The sequence below is a fragment of the Podarcis muralis genome, chromosome 1, assembly GCF_964188315.1.
Source record: "Podarcis muralis chromosome 1, rPodMur119.hap1.1, whole genome shotgun sequence".
Lineage (NCBI taxonomy): Eukaryota > Metazoa > Chordata > Lepidosauria > Squamata > Lacertidae > Podarcis > Podarcis muralis.
Genome location: NC_135655.1, coordinates 133,556,124 through 133,573,652, shown reverse-complemented (window position 1 = coordinate 133,573,652; position 17,529 = coordinate 133,556,124). Strand labels below are relative to the sequence as shown.

Here is a 17,529-nt window from a genome sequence, read left to right as displayed (position 1 = left end):
GTGTGTGTGTGTGTGTGTGTTGAATGGGGTGGCTTTGGATGTTTCCAGATTGAGAACTATTTCCGTGTGCATCTCTCAAATCCAGGAGAAGAGCCACTCACCCCAAGCATTTTGCTTCTGCCACCTTTGCCATCTTGGTGCCCTGCTGGCTGGGGCTAACGGGGAACATCTATAGAGCACCAGGTTGGGGAAGGCTATGTAGTGTATTCTTGCAAAAATGATTAACAGTCGAAGATGCTGACACAAGCATGTGTTTTATTCTCCATATAAAACTGTAACATTCTCAAAAATAATTGAAGTGCTCCAAGAATCTTTATACTTTCTGTATTTGAAACCTGAATATATACAATAAGATAAAATGTAAGATTACCTTTCCCATGCCACTTTCCACCACACTTCAAGTTACTTTTGAGAACTTTCAATTTATTGGGCATTGCACGGGAAGGTTGCTCTTCATAAAATAAGAGGTGCTGGGTGCATAGATCTTCCAGCACATTTTCCTAGAAATCAGTGATTACACTCAGCACCAAAGGGATGTAGTTAAAAGCTCCATAGTACAAGGAATTTCACTTTAGCAGAGCAACTCAGTCTGCATATTTATGTGTTTCACTCTGTACATCTGAACAAATACAGAGCATTCTTATTATTTTACATATACAAGCTTTGAAGACTGAAGGCCTGAGACCCTATCATTTTCATTCAGGACAAATTTCATTAGTAGGTGTGGAGTATAGAATAAAATTTGTAGCACAGAAAACTACAGCTTGAATGACTGTAGCTTCAGGTAAATGTCAATTTTATAAATGGGAAACGTTGCAAAGCAGGTCATTTCAGTACTAAAGCATTGCTGCAGGCTTCAGGCTGCTTTGCTGACCCAGGCATATAATGGTGGAACATCTATATGAAGTGAAAAGCGATTAGGCACAATCAATAGCATCATTTCAATTAGATATTTATCGAATACAATACAGCTAGAACCACGTGGGAGTCACTTTTCTGTGATGTGATCCATTGCAGCTGGACACTTTGTCTGAACTACCTGGACAAGCTCAGTGGTGTGGCGTTTCCCCATGAAATCTGTCGCAGCTTTGGGTGCCTCAACAGGTCTGAACCCTGAGTCTTTTGTACTAGGCCCCTGGTTTCCTGCCCTTTCTCCTCATCTTTCTTATTTTGTTTTAGATTTTTTAATACTTTGCTTATAAGGTTGCTGGGTTTGCTGCAGAGTATAGTGCTGGCGAGATTCCAGGCACCGATTGTCGTAGTTTGCTCAGATAAATTGCCTTCAAATTTGTGTCATGGGCTGATGCTCTTTTAAGTTCCTAGCATCTTCCGAGTCCCACCCACTTGGTTGCCACAGAGCATGCCGGTCAGTAAATCACAGTGTTCAAAGTTGGAGCTAACTCTTTATTAGCAAAAACATGATTTCCACAGACTTGGCTGAGTGTCGGGCCTAATACGCACGGGAGCTCATTCCCTGTGGGTCTTACTCCGTGAAATCAGTTGCCAAGACTAAAGGTCCCTGCCTCCCCACAGCTGTCTGTGTTTCCTCCTCTCCAGGGCTTTCCCCAAGCAATCGGAGACTGAGCCCATGTGCAGCCAGTCTCTCCTCCACCATTTTCACGACCTTCTTGGTTCTGAGAGGCTGGGGGAGGGGAGCTGATCACAGCAGGAGGAGTTTTTGCAAACTGTAGGACCTGTCAAATGCAGCCGCTGAGGGAGGCCTGAGCTCTCCCCACAGAAGCAACAAGGGTGTAGAAGCCACACCGGCCCTTCACACCTTGGGAAGAGGAGCAAAAGGTGAGGAGCAGGCAGACTCTGCAGAACTTCACTGTAGGGGGGGGGTTCATTAAGGGGGGAGAGAGAGACTTGTTCTAAACAGGCGGGGGAAGGATTTCCCACCACTCATCCTGAAGCGCTGCCTCCAAAACAGCTGCAGAATCTTTTCCTGCCCCAGATGCAACTCACCAGGGAGACCTCCTGCCTTTCCTCTACCTTAAAATAATGCAATGGCCAAAAGTAGTGAAATGAAACCAGAAGGAAGGGGGGCTTTCCCCAACCTTGCAGGAGAGCCATTCATCAGCTGATTTGCCCCATCCCAGCAGGCACCATGGGGGCACACCATAGAGACAGGAAAGGGTGAAGAGGGATCCTTGCATGCATACTTCCTGGTTCTGTTTGCAAAACCTCAGACATTTTGCTGATTTTTATTTTAAAAAACCAGATGGTGACTTCACCCTTTGAATTAAATACATGTCTGGGGAAAACCGGACATATGGCAACCCTACATTATGCTACTGTATGGCACATCTTAAGTAAACAGTAGAGATACTACCACCTTTCACCTCCCTCTACTCCTGCCCATATAGACCCCATTTACAATTGTTTAGAGAAGATAAATCAAGACATAAGGGGGCTATTTTACAGAAAACGATCTCAGAGCAACAGTAGCAATAAACAATATTTCACAAAACATTTTCTTGAATATTGTTAATAAGCACATTTTTAGTTCATATATGACTGGTAGAAATTTGCATCAAATTTGCAGATGACATCAAACTGGGAGGGGAAGCAAAAGCCACAGAAGACAGAATCGGGATTCAAGGTGACCTTAACAGATTGGAAAACTGGGCGAAAGCTAACAAAATGAATTTCAATCGGGACAAATGTAAGGTTCTGCACTTAGGCAGGAAGAACCAGATGGACAAATATAAGACGGGGGACACCTGCCTTACTAGCAGGTAACATAAGTCAACCGTGTGATGCAGCAACAAAAACGCTCATGCTATTCTAGGCTGCATCAACAGAAGTCTAGTGTCCAGATCAAGGGAAGTAATAGTCCCACTCTCTTCTGCCTTGGTTAGACCACACCTGGAATATGGTGTCCGATTCTGGACACCACAATTTAAGGAGGATGTTGACAAGCTGGAGCGAGTGCAGAGGAGGGCAACCAAGATGATCAAGGGTCTGGAAACCAAGCCTTATGAGGAGCACATGAAGGAGCTGGGTATGTTTAGCCTGGAAAAGAGGAGAATGATAGGAGATATGATAGCCACCGTCAAATATCTCAAGGACTGTCACATGGAAGAGGGAACAGGCTTGTTTTCTCCTGCTCTGGAGGGGAGGACTTGTGCCAGTGGCTTCAAGTTACAAGAAAGGAGATTCCAAATTAACATGGTAGTAAGAGCTGTTCGACAGTGGAATGGACTCCCTTTGGAAGTGGTGGACTCTCCTTCCTTGGAGGTTTGTAAGCAGAGGTTGGAAAGCCATCTGTCATGGGACTCAGCTAGATTGGTAAACAAAAAGTGATTTATATGCGTTGTATATGCGATATAACATTGTGCCACCAGATGGCACTGTGAAGTCCCACTTTTATCTACCTGTTTTCTATGTTTTGGGACGCGGGTGGCGCTGTGGGTAAAAGCCTCAGCGCCTAGGGCTTGCCAATCGAAAGGTCGGCGGTTCGAATCCCCGCGGCGGGGTGCGCTCCTGTTGTTCGGTCCCAGCACCTGCCAACCTAGCAGTTCGAAAGCACCCCCCGGGTGCAAGTAGATAAATAGGGACCGCTTACTAGCGGGAAGGTAAACGGCTTTTCCGTGTGCGGCTCTGGCTTGCCAGAGCAGCAATGTCATGCTGGCCACGTGACCCGGAAGTGTCTCCGGACAGCGCTGGCCCCCGGCCTCTTGAGTGAGATGGGAGCACAACCCTAGAGTCTGTCAAGACTGGCCCGTACGGGCAGGGGTACCTTTACCTTTTACTTTCTATGTTTAAATTTACATTGCATTTAACTGAAACGCTTCTTTGATGTATCGATCCAGCCATGGATGCTTTAGCTGAGATTCCTGCATTGCGGGGGGGGGGGGGGGGGTTGGACTAGATGACCCTTGGGTTCCCTTCCAACTCTACAATTCTATGAGGTATAGAATGAGGTATACTGGGGGATAAAACAGCACTGAGCTTACCAACTGGCACTCCAAAGCAAATTCTCATATTAACAGTTGCAATTCAACTGTCAATATGCCTCAACTCTAATTACGTAATAAATGATTGCAGTTTTAGAGCCATTTGTCCATATGAAACTTGAACACGAGCGGTGGGGGACCTTCAGCCTGAAGGCCTATTCAAACCCAGTCCAGGTCTCCAATTTGTCCAGTGAGGATGCAGCTCACAAACCAGGCCCATAGGTGATGTCAGGTATGGATAAAGCTACAAAGGAACCACTGGGAAACTAAAGTGAGCTTTAGCTTGTGAGTGGGGCTCGCTGTCAGCACCAGTTAGCTGACTGGCACTGACAGGGAGCCCCACTGGGATCAGCTAACTAGGGACTTCCTGGTTGCAAACTGTGGGTTTTCTCTGTGTGGAGGAAGTGGACTCAACTCCCTTCCTCCAAACAGACATTCGGCTCCCTGGAGAGGCAGTGGTTTGGATCCCATCCACCTGGCAATGTTAGATCTGGCTCACTGGCTGATACCAGTTCTGCACCTTTGATTAGCAGCTCTGGCTTTGCTTGGTGCCCAAGTAGTCATCACTCTTTACCCCGGAATTCAGGCATGCCCTGGGGAGCAATGGGAAGAACAGAGAAGCTTCATTGCTAAACATAGCAGGAAAGGATATCATCTGGAAATGAGGCTACCAATGCACAATGGTGTCCATTTTGCATATTGCTTTTGAACCCGTCCTAGGCACCCAAATCTGTGGTCCACTATGTTTTCTAATACAGTAGTACCTCGGGTTACAAACGCTTCGGGTTACAAACACTTCAGGTTACAAACTCCGCTAACCCGCAAGTAGTACCTCGGGTTGAGAACTTTGCCCCAGGATGAGAACGGAAATCACCTGCGGGCGACCCCATTAGCAAAAGCGCACCTCAGGTTAAGAACGGTTTCGGGTTAAGAACGGACCTCCGGAACAAATTAAGTTCATAACCAGAGGTACTACTGTAGTGTTTCATTGGAAGCCTTATCTCAGAGGAACATATCTAATTTTGAAAGTTTGAAGTTACATGGTTGTAGCCAATGGTGTTGCCAGAAGAATGGGGAGAGAAACAACGTCTCGTATTCCCCTTCCTAAAACTGGTCTTGAGGGTCTCCAACCTTCCGAAGTAGATTCAGGGTGTGCCCAGGTGTGAGGGCTGCACAGGGAATGGGGGAACTGCCAAAAATTGCTTATTACCCTGATCCACTTTACCATCAGCTGTGCAACACTGTTGGATACAACTCACTGCTTTTGCTAAGAACTGCCACATCTAAAATAAAAGCAACAAAATAGATAAAAGCAGCTAGGTACCATCTAGATAATTTAAAAAATAAATTCATATAACAAAAATTATGAGCAGTCTCAGTTGAATTGTAAGTGCTTTATAAACAGGAGACAAGAAACACCTTAGAGTATAAAAAGTTTATTTCAATCTATATACAACTCAGTGTGTGATATATGCTTTGTTTTTCCTTTTGTGCTTTAGTAGCTGAATACATTTATTATCTATTATGAGTGCTGCAGTGCTACAAACATTCAGACTTTGATCCTATCTTATTTGTAACAGTCTAATACAAAGAAAATTGTTTATTTCTGCATTAAAAATAGTCCAACTTGGAAATAAGATACATATTGAAAAATTAGAAATTATCCATTTTCATTTTAGCCATTATTTTAAAAAATATTTATTTTTTTCTAAAGCAGTGTGGTAGAGTTATATGCATAAAACAACAGTTGCCTTTGGTTCTGTGGTTTTAAATAACATTTATTAAGGCATTCACAAAGTCATCCAAATTTGCCTACATTTCAGCAAAGAAGAAGGGGAAAGACTTTAAGATTTAGATTTAAGAAAATGTTAATTTGGGGTGGGAGGGAGGATAGAACATATGATATAACTTGAAGAAAATGTTACTTGATAAAAAAGCTAAGCACAAATGAAGCACAAAAGAAACAAAACTTTCTTTAAAATAATATATATAGATCATGTTAAACAAAGTGGTTTGAATTCAGAATCAGTCAACTTTATTTGGTTCTACTGAAATAAATGTAACTCAAACACCAATGATTTTAATGGAATCTAAGTGTGACTAACTTGCTCTGAATCCAGTCTAGTGAAGGCTTGATTTGATATGAAATGACTAAAGTGTACACTTATTCCTATTAGCAAACCAATGATTCTTCACTTGCAACTTCTGTTCATTAATTCTATGTTATACAAAAGTCCTGTATTGACCTAACTATATTTTGGCAATCGCAGTGACCTTAATTTGGAATGTGTCGATATGCAGCCTGTATAAAGTGCCATTTTATCACCGTCTGGCAAACTACCAGCATTTGAAAGCATATTGAAGCTGATGTGCTTTGTAACAACTTGCTTCTAAAATAAAGGTGATGATAATTGTTAGCATATATTCAAAAGGTGGTCAGTTTCTAAGAACCTTCAAATCTTAGCTTTCATTAAAATACTGGGGGGGGGAATCAAATGTTCTATTATACTGTAGGTGAAAATATTAAAAGCACTTAATTCAGATTTAGTATGATTAATAGCTTTGTTTTACTATGATAAACAGTAATTAAAACCTGAGAGGTAAGAAAATGTTCATAGTCATTCATTATTGATATAGATAACAAGTTGTATTTAGAGCGTGGATCTAGTTCCACTGTTAAACTTTTCCTTTCGTCTTTTGTTTAAAACAGCAGATTTACTCTGAAATCACCAGATGGCAGGTTTGTAACATGCAGTAATGACCCAGCTTCTGAGGTTATGATATGACACAATCTTCCCGAGATTTACCTTTACCCTTTCTACCCACCTGGACTTCCTCTTCACTTTCATCCCCATCGTTTTTTAGTTTTTCCAACTGCTCTGCAGTATATTCAGCAATGTGATCTATACTGATTTCATCTGACATCTTTTTGCTTGGGTCTTCCAAAATTGCACACTGTGCCTTTGAGGCCATGGAAGCAGAAGGATCTGTCTGAAAGAATGCAGCTTCTTCCAATTCTTTCCCTTGGGTATTTTCACTTTCAATCACGGTGGATTCATTTGTGACCTCATCTGCTAAGGCTTGGTAGGTTTTACCTTTTTTATTTTCTTCAGCATCTCTATATTCCATTTCAGTGTCCTTTTTGATTATATTCTGTGCTGCATGTTCTGTAATCTCAACTTTCTCTTGCGTTTGGTGATTATTTGTCTCAAGCTCATTATTAAGATTATCATTCCTTTCAGTAGCTTCCTGTTGTCCAAATGGAGACTCTGCAAAATCAAATGCTTCATGATATTCTTCCATAACTTCTCCTTCTCCTTCTTCTTCATCATTGTCAAGCTTTCTCTCTTGATCACTCAATTCAGTCTTCTGTGAGGTGAGGCAAGGAGCCTTCTCAATATCTGGCACAATGTCAAGAATCTTTTCTTCTGTTTTTTCGTGATTCTTGTCCTCTTCATTTCCTTTGTTTACTTCAGTGCCCTGCATATTTACACATGCAGTTCTAGCAGATTCCTGAAAAGTTTCACCTTGTATATTGTCATTATTGTCACCAGCAACTTCTTCAGGTGCTATCTGGATGTCTGCCACAGTTTTGCCATCATCTATGAATTCTGATTTAATGTCCCCACATTTCTTAGAATCATCCTCATGGTCTAAGTTCCTTTCCTCAGGGATCTGGCATTCACGGTGACTCACACCATCTGCAGCAGTTTCTTCTGTATGAACCTCTTTCTTGGTAAAATCTAAACGTACATCCATTGCTTCTGCTAAAGCTGCTCTCTGATCAGTCTCCCTAGCAGGATTTTCTTCATTCTTTTCACTGGCTCCAATCACTTGCATAGTTTGTTCCTCTTCAATAAATGTCTCATCTTTTGAAGATAAGGGCTGAGATTTTTCCATTCCAACTTGTTTTTGTTCTTCAGACTCATCTGATGCAGAAGATATTTCCGGTTGTTCTGCTGCTGCTTCACAGCATACAATTACAGCATGCTGCACGGCATGTTCCGTCTCATTCTCTTCATTAATTCCACCAGTTTCATTTTTATCCCCGTCTGCTTTATCAATTAGTTTGATGCGTCCACCTTCAAGAAGATGTCCCTCAACAATTTTGCTTTCCGGCTGTTCACTACAAGGATCAATACTCGGCACTTTGAGAAGCAAATCTTCTGCCAATTCTGGTGATTCTGATTGACTGGAAGTTGCCACATGGCTGTTATTCACAAAATCCAAAGCTTCCTGAAATACTTCATTATTATCGCCTTCTGCCTCATCACCTACAATATGTGTTTGCTTATCTTTATCTTGCTGTTGGGGAAGTATTTCTATCTCTGTCTGTATCTGCTCATTAGCCTCAATACCTGAACATGCTACTGCAGTATCACTTTTATTTACAACATTTCCATCAGACTCTTTCACTTCTATGGTATCATCAGGGAACCCCCCCTCACCCCTTAATTCAACTATACCACTGTTTTCAAGGGAACAAACAATTCCTGGAACATGCTCTGAATGACTCTTAGCTGGTTCCTCAGGTCCACTATTTAATAACAGTGTTGAAGCCACTTTGCCTTCAGTGATTTTCTCTGCCTCCGCATTTTCATCAGCATGCAACGTCTTTATCTCTGAACATTCCTGTACAATTTCCTGTTCCTTAGTCTCCTCTGTGTGTTCCTCATGCTCAGTATTCTGCAAGATTTCTTTTTTCCCCACATTCTCCAAAATCTCATTTTTCATCTCCACTTCCTTGGCTCTGCCTAAAAGAGCATTAAGAAAGTTGAAGGGACCAAAATAGGGAGACTACTTAACTGTGTTACGTTAAACACTTACCTCCCCACTTAAAACCCAGAAGAGAGAATGAATCAGAAGAACTGGTTAAGAAAGATCAGCTTTTGCCAATTATGTGAAGGCAAAGCAGCAATTGAATTAGTTAGTGGCCTGATCAGCAGAAAGTGTCTTCTTCCCTGGTATCAACTGCACTGCATTGGTAAATGCCATTGAAGTCTGAAGGTTTACAAAGGAAAATACCTTTTGATTTGTCTGACAGCTATCCATTATTTCTGACCTAAAATTGTGTTCTATTACCCTGAGAAATATTAGGGACCAAAATACACCCCTCATAAATATCATCTTTTAAAAATTATCACTACAGTACTAAAAATATCTTTTTTTGCTCTCTCTCATTCACAAGTCAGTGCAAAAAAGAGTAACTCTATGTAACTTCCCCAGTCTCTTCACATGCTCCTAATCCTATTTTAGTCTTCAAGTTTCCCCCATGTACTGAAGGAACCAAAGCACCTTCAGAGTCACTCAGGACACTTAGGATTGCATGTTCAACATCTGTCGTCTTAATAAAAGTGGCTGCACACCTTGTAGACATACATATAGAGCTTAGATGTTTTTAAAGCATTTGTTTCCCTGGACTTGGGGAATAAAAAGGAATTATTTTAACATCTCCTCATAAAGATAAATAAAAGAAATATAATATGCTTGAAGTGATTGTTGGCATTAAGCAGAAAATAAAATGTATAGAAGTGATTTTATAAGTAGCATGCTGGTGATTAGTTAGTTGTTCAGATTCTAGCAAAGGTGGTGATCAAAAATCTTGATAAAAGGAAATTACCTAATGTATCATCCCCAGCTACCTTAGGGGCATGAGTTGATCCTGGAGCAATATTGGAAGAACTTTGTAGCCCATCATTATCTAGATCACCAGAGGTTTCTCCATTGGTAGCTACTTCTGAGTTGGGTATTATTCCATGTCGCTGTGAGTGAAATAATAAACGAACATTAGAACAACATTACAATACCATGCACATGACATCTGCTTACAAAGTCACAATTCAAACATGGCACAAAGCACGTGTGTACATTGTATGAGGGTATAATGAACATCTGGAACATATAAGAAATGTCTTGATAAACAAAGCTATATGGTATTTAGATTAACCAATGTCCTGATTTGTTTAAAAAAATAAAAATAAATCCTTCTCCAAGAAGTTCAGAGCAGCATTTTATCATTCTAGCAATCCCATGAAAACAATTTGCCAGAGCTGACCAAAGCTATCTACAAATTGTACTTAAATAGTCAAGATTCTTTCCAAACCCAGTACAGTGGTGCCTCGCAAGACGAAATTAATCCGTTCCGCGAGTATCTTCATCTTGCGGTTTTTTCGTCTTGCAAAGCACGGCTATTAGCGGCTTAGCGGCTATTAGCGGCTTAGTGGCTATTAACGGCTTAGCGGCTTTAAGAAAAAGGAAACAAACTCGCAAGACGTTTCGTCTTGCGAAGCAAGCCTATAGGGAAATTCGTCTTGCGGAACAACTCAAAAAACGGAAAACCCTTTCGTCTAGCGAGTTTTTCATCTTGCGAGGCATTCGTCTTGCGGGGCACCACTATACATCAACAATTCTATCACACTAAGGCAACTGCAACTCAGCCCACTATGTCTATTTCTTCATGACTTTAATCTGGTTTAATTTGGTTCGAGTGGGAGATGTTCCTAACAAATTGTGCTACCAATATAAGGAGGGAAGTTTACAATACTGTTTTGCTTTATAGAGGCAGCATGGTCTCTGGCTTCTGTCAAAACAGCACTAAGTACATGCTTTGATCCAATGTTAATGTTTACTAAGTGCCAAAATGTAGCAGCAAGCATTGGACAGAACAGTATAGTGCACAGGCCCTCAATGCCTTTTTAGGTGGCCCTCAGCAACATTTGGCACCCCCCAGCCCCTGCACTGTCTTTCCAAAGTGGGTTAAGCAAGGCGCTGAGCTTTGACAGGGTCCGAGAGCCTTCCTGCCTCCTTCTCAAAACCTGGTTGGCACTTTCCCAGCCCTGTGAAGGGGTTGAGAGGGCTCTAGGGCACTGCCAGAACCTCGTGCCTCACTTAGCTGGCTTTGAGAAGGCAGTGTGAGGGCTGTGTGCGTGTGTCAAACCGTTATTTAGCCAACCCTTATTTAAACAGTTAGCTCACCACTGCTTCAAAGCCAATCCATTTATTTTCTCGGCACACAGAAATGATTACTTAATCCTTTTACACTTCTTTTGTTGTTTCTGCATACCTTCAATTGTTCCTTCAGCACAATCACCTCCTCTCTAAGATCATCTCGCTCACTTCTTATGGAATCAAAGAACTCTTTCTGCCTCTCTAATGCCTGAGTTTCCAAAGAATAAGCAGTGGATAAGGAAATGACAAGAGGAGAACAGGAAGGAGGAAAAATGTAGAAATAAAAAGGTAAGGAAAATTAGCAATAAGAATAAGCAAGTTTCAGATATGCAGAGAATTATTAAATTTCCATGCAAGCAGAAAAAGGAATTTTATTTTAGTATTTGTGGGTGTTATGAAAACTTTATAGATATCGGTAGCTCCTATTTGCAAGAATGTGCCATGCTTCAACAACCCTGAGTTGTACTTTAAAATGTCACTACTGCAGATGGATGTAAGAGATCTAATGCAAACATGTTTGTTTTGTAAAATTGAGGTTGGCCCTTAGAAACGTTGGTTTCATAAATGCTTTAAGTCAGAGCTTTCCAAACTTTTCATGTTGGTGATACAATTTTTAGACATGTATCATTTCACGACACAATAATTCAGTTTTACAAACCGGAGGGTAAGCTAACCCCTTTCCAGCCATGGGAGGAGTGTGGGAGCATTTGCGCAACACACCTACACACTGCAGCCAACACACTAATGTGTTGAGACACAGTTTGGAAAGCTTTGCTCTAAGTCATTAGCTGATCACCACGCAATATGGTTTTGTCCAAGTTTCCTGGTCTTCTCTTTTTTATGCTAATGACTTTATGGTAGGTTTCTCATTGGTTAACAGTGTCATGCAGGCAAAATTGCTGATCAGCAAATAGAGCAATGTACTGTAGTAGTTATGGAAAACGTTACTGTGTCTAAATATTGGCCACATTCAACAATCATCACAAAACTTATACGGAAATATAAGGCTTTGAATTTTATGTTATGCGGGTAAGAATTAAAATTTAATTAATTAATATAAATTTGCTCCATTTCTGCAATATTCAAATGGTCATGGGTTCTGAATTCTGTTCTGTCCAAATTCTATCCTTGGTGCACACATAACCCCCAGCTCCAAAATTGCTTTGGTAGCTACTACTCTGTTTATAAAGGACACAAGTCTTTTTCGCAGAAAGGAGCATTTTATAACACTGTGTGGAGTTTAATACTCTTGCTTAAAAGACAGCACTGACAATCTGGTCAAAGTTGTGACTCCTACCCCTATCTTTTTTTCTTTCCATTCTATTGTCTCCTGAAGATCAGACATTTCCCTGACATAGCCCTCCTGTTTCTGCTGTAGTTGTCGGATTTCCTAAAGTACAGGAGCAAACAAGAAGACAGAAGGCAGACAAGAGAGTTAATCAGAAGAAAAACCCAAGGCTACAGCATTTTAAAAGTACCATGAAAAAAATCCAAGAAACCTACCATTTACACAAATTTTATGGCTCTGCCTTGAAATCCCAGGACCTTTTCTCCTTAAGATAAAATACCTCTTTATGCTATGTTCTAACAGAGAACACAGTGGCCACCTCACAGTATGGACAGGAGCTGGAGTCAGGCCTACGCTCCTCCTTGTCTTACCAGGACGGTGCAGCTGCTTACTCCATATAAGCTAAACCACCCCAGCCAAGCTGTGTGCATGCAGGTGGGCAGAGGAAGAGATTAGTATACACATTCTAGTTGGCATTCACCAAATATGTCAACACTTGATGAGAGGGGCCACATTGTTCTTAGGACTTAGTATGTGACACAGTCGCTTAAGAAGTTAGCCACCACCATCCCACTTTGAACATAAAAGTAAGGCGGAAGGAAGGAAGGAAAAGGCAATAAGTGGTAGATTCAGCCTGGTCAGTGATCTAAGCGGATGGATGCAACTCGGACCCCTGGACACCACCTCCTCCACGAGGAAGGGGAGGAGCAAGGGCAAGGCTTGAGGCAACGCACTTCACTGCAGGGCACTGGGCTAGATGACCTGTGAGGTCCCCTCCAACACTACAGTTCTGTCATTCTATGATTAATCTCATTCACAGCAAGCCATAAATGAGTAAGATAAGGGAGTGTGAGAGGTCCTGGGAGCATTATAAAGAAGGAGCTGAGTAAAAGGCAAATATAAATAATGTTACAAATACAGGTCTTAGGACAGAAAAGTGCTATATATATGATGCTAATGCTTCGAGGTTCAAGGCAGGAACTTAAACTGATGCAGCTTCTGGGAACACCATATAGGCTAAAAGCTCCCGTGAAGCAATTAAAGTTCCTGCCTTCAAGCACTAGGCAGTGCTAATCCCACGTGGAGCCAGAAAAGCCAGCACAGAAGATACGATCAGATCAGATACAGTTTCTCAAACTGAAGGTACCAGTGTGCAACCATTTGATTACAGGAGCAAATGCTTTCTTTGCATAGCTATTGCCACAATTCTCTTCAAACACTCCCAGTTCACCCACAAAAGAATCTGGTATCTCCAGATGGCATCTCCTTAAGCCACGTTTTTCATCCCAGTAGCAGGGAAGCGGTGTCCTCCCTGACTCCTGTCCCAGAAGTCAACACCAGCATTCCAAGAAGAAGTGAGCCATATTAGACAGTAGGCACCTTGTTTCCTGTGATCTGGTAAGCAAGTAGTTCTTTAATTCAAAACCATTCACACTTGAATACAATTACAAGTTTCCCTTCAGATGTTTTACACATCCAACAGTAATTTACAATGTTTTAAAAAGGGATATAAAGCAAGATCACTTGCTTAGATAAACTGTACATAGTTGGTGTTTTGTCTAGGTTAATGAGAATTAATGAGAACCTAGAACAGTGTGATGAGATGTTCTTGATAATTCCTAAAATCTGAAGCTAGAGAAAATCTGAAGCTAGAGAAAGGAATATTTTGTGGTCCATTTGCTAGCATACAAGGTATTAATGAAAGTATTGTTTAACTGAAGAATTCACTTACTGCAAGTAGTTCTTCTCTTTGTTTCAAAGTCTCTTTGACTTCCATGAACTGAAACTGCAATACAGTATGGGCGTGTTTTTCCCTCTCAAAATCCTACAACGAAAACACATTACATATTTATTATGTGAACCTGTTTAGGAAAAGAAAGCTGTTTTTTGCAAAGGATATTGCAGCATTACACCTGTCTCAACATTCCAGATGTTCCTGCTTGCTGATGGGCATCTTCCTGTCTTTGGTAGTTATTATATATAAATTCTAAATTAGATACCAGTTCTATTAGCCCAGCCTGTACATTAGGCAAGTGGTAAGTCACCGAGAAAGCTTTGGGCTTAAGGCCTGTCTTTCACCATGCATAAAACCCATAAATTCTAACCTAGACCTATGTGCATAAATGTGCCACAGTGATCCATGCAACGGTCATCTCCAGGCTTGACTGCTGTAATTCGCTCTACGCGGGGCTGCCCTTGAAGCTGTCCCAGAAACTCCTGCGGGTGCAGAATGCTGCAGCGAGGCTCCTCACGGGGTCTCTGCCATGGGAGCATATTCACCCAGTGCTTTTCAAGCTGCACTGGCTCCCGGTGGAGTACAGGGTCAGATTTAAGGTGCTGCTTTTGACCTTTAAAGCCCTTCACGGCCTAGGACCCTTGTACCTACGGGACCGCCTCTCCTGGTATGCCCCACAGAGAGCCTCAAGGTCCATAAATAACAACACCCTAGTGGTCCCGGGCCCTAAGGAAGTTAGATTGGCTTCAACCAGAGCCAGGGCCTTTTCAACTCTGGCTCCGGTCTGGTGGAACGCTCTGCCTCATGAGACCAGGGCCCTGCAGGATCTGATTTCTTTCCGCAGGGCCTGTAAGACAGAGTTGTTCCACCTGGCCTTTGGCTTGGAGCCAATTTGATTCCCTCCCTCTCTTTCTTTTTTCTTTTCCTTCTCCTCCTGCGATGAGGCTACATTTTAATATTTTAATGTTTCAATATTTTAATGTTGTATTTTTAATGTTGTTTTTAAGTTGTAATCATTTAACTTGTTTTTATTATTGCTTGTAAGCCGCTCTGAGCCCGGCCTTGGCTAGGGAGGGCGGGGTATAAATAAATATTATTATTATTATTATTATTATTAATGCTTATGTGAGTAGGCTCCACCCAGGTGACTCATCCACTATTGAGGGGAAAAGAGGGATCTACTAATTCAGTCATTTACTCACACTGGCTCTGATATATGCGCAAGATTTGCTGCCAATTGGGGGACTGCATACAAAGCTAAGGCTCACTTCCGCAGCATGACACATATCTAATATACATGCCATGTGTAAACCCATCATTAATTTAGTATCTGCTCAGAAAAAGGCACCTTTAAAAGGCGCCTCAGAAAAACTAGAGCCATCATAGGGACAATGCAAAGAGGGACAATGCAAACAGCACAATCCTAAATATGCTGACTCAGAAGTAAGGGCCTTGGAGAGGTCACTTTGATGCTGCCACTGCAGTAAATACAACACGGGAGGCAGCAGCCATGAGTTACCGGTCTCTGCAGTCACAGCAGGCGCTGTGATTCTCTAGTGCTTTTTCTTCCCCCAGAGCTGAACTCCAGTGTCTCTTGAGACAGACGGAGGCCAACAACAGTTAAGTAAGTTCTAGTGAAGTCAATGGGGCTTTCTTCCAGGTAAGTAGGGTTAGGTTTATAGCCTAAGACTCCTTCTTAAGACTTCTGATGTATCACTACTTACTTTGTTTTTCTCTTCATATTGTCTCTTAGATTCTGCAAGCTGTTCTTCCAATTCCAACAATGCATCCTTCAAGGTGTCTACTTGATACATGAAATTAGTTTTCTCATTATCTAACTGAGCATTTGATACCATAGCCTTCTTATATTTCTCTTCAACCTCAGCTAGAGAGTCCTAAAGAAAAGAAAAAAGCACAGTGATTAATAAATACTTTTACTTTACCAACCAAGTCAAAATGCTAGGAAGACTACCTTGTCAATGACTGCATTGACAAGCACTTTATTCTATTTCCCCAACATTTTCTTACCTGTTAAATTTTTGCATTTTATGTGATATTTCATGCAACTTAAAAACTACTTAAAAAGCAGAGACATCACCTTGCCAACAAAGGTCTGCATAGTTAAAGCCATGGTTTTCCCAGTAGTGATGTACGGAAGTGAGAGCTGGACCATAAAGAAGGCTGATCGCCAAAGAATTGATGCTTTTGAATTATGGTGCTGGAGGAGACTCTTGAGAGTCCCATGGACTGCAAGAAGATCAAACGCATCCATTCTTAAGGAACTCAGCCCTGAGTGCTCACTGGAAGGACAGATCGTGAAACTGAGGCTCCAGTACTTTGGCCACCTCATGAGAAGAAAAGATTCCCTGGAAAAGACCCTGATGTTGGGAAAGATGGAGGGCACAAGGAGAAGGGGACGACAGAGGACGAGATGGTGGGACAGTGTTCTCAAAGCTACAAACATGTGTTTGACCAAACTGCGGGAGGCAGTGGAAGACAGGAGTGCCTGGTGTGCTCTGGTCCATGGGGTCACGAAGAGTCGGGCACGACTAAATGACTAAACAACAACAACAACTACTACTTCTGGAAATCTAAGGGCATCTATTGTAAGTTCCCTCAGATGGTGGTGGACTCTCATTCCTTGGAGGTTTTTAAGCGGAGGCTGGATGGCCAACTGTGATGTATGATCTAGTTGAGATTCCTACATTGCAGAGGGTTGGACTAGATGACCCTCAGGATCCCTTCCAACTCTTCAAATGATTCTAAGTTTAGCACTCATTTCCCTTGGTGTCACAGTCTCATGCCTAAGCCTACTATAAAAAGATACTAGGAGGCTTAAAAAGCATTCTAAGGGAATAGGGTGGCAGTTGGGAAAGGTCACATTGAAGAACTCTTGAGTTATTGTTTCAGGAATTCCCATACACCCCAAATAGGGCTGTGCGATAAATCGCCACAATAACCCATGATAAGTGTTTCAACAAGGCAATATGCCAGGGAACAAAAGGTGGAGACATGAAGCTTCCCGAGGGTAGCTCAGCTGAACAGATACTTGGCAGGTAATTTGCAGGCACCTTTCTTTGCTCTCTCCCTCCTTTCTCCTCCTGGGCTTCCCAGGTACCTTTCCACTTAGAGCTCAGCTAATTATGCAGAGTCTGCAAACCAGAAAGAACTGGAAAGCACTTCTTTCTTCCCTCACACTCACCCCACCAGTGGAAAAAAGAGAGAGAGGGGAGTTCTTATTTTTATTTTCTGGTGGTGTTTACATTGTTTGTTCCCCCTAAATAGCTTTCCTCCATATCTAAAAGGAAGGGTTTAATTTTTTTTTAAAAAAGAAGACTATTTTTGCTTGCCTGCCTGCCTGCCTGCCTGCCCTATCTCCCTTTGATAAAAAGGGAGAGGTTGGTGGGATGAGGGCTTTTGTGGGGGTCCGGGGGGGGGCAGAATGGAGGGGGGGTTTTAGTTGGTTGCGGTTTCTGGCTTGCGTCACAAGTCAATGGCAGCCGTGGGCAGCGAGGAAGTTCAGGCAGGGGAAAGTCAGGATTTATGAGGCAAAAAATCCTGGCAATGTTCCCCAGTGGAGTCTAGGGGGCTCCCTGCTG

At 42.1% G+C, this 17,529-nt stretch overlaps 1 protein-coding gene across 24 annotated transcripts in view; it reads right to left on the bottom strand.

Annotated features, from left to right (window-relative positions):
- The window catches only part of LRRFIP1 (LRR binding FLII interacting protein 1), a 106,838-nt gene that overhangs the window by 10,538 nt on the left and 78,771 nt on the right, over positions 1–17,529 (bottom strand). For 17 of the 24 annotated variants that reach the window (XM_077919193.1, XM_077919205.1, XM_028704343.2 and 14 more), the window contains 6 exons: positions 15,655–15,825; positions 13,928–14,020; positions 12,205–12,297; positions 11,023–11,115; positions 9,580–9,721; positions 5,380–8,713 (listed from right to left, as the gene is read on the bottom strand). In XM_077919193.1, coding sequence (XP_077775319.1) covers positions 6,735–8,713; positions 9,580–9,721; positions 11,023–11,115; positions 12,205–12,297; positions 13,928–14,020; positions 15,655–15,825 — 2,571 coding nt within the window. In that variant the 3' untranslated portion in view covers positions 5,380–6,734. Of the gene's footprint in view, positions 1–5,379; positions 8,714–9,579; positions 9,722–11,022; positions 11,116–12,204; positions 12,298–13,927; positions 14,021–15,654; positions 15,826–17,529 lie in introns of those variants that run through there. The other 7 variants (XM_077919211.1, XM_028704485.2, XM_028704499.2 and 4 more) reach the window with 4 other exon arrangements.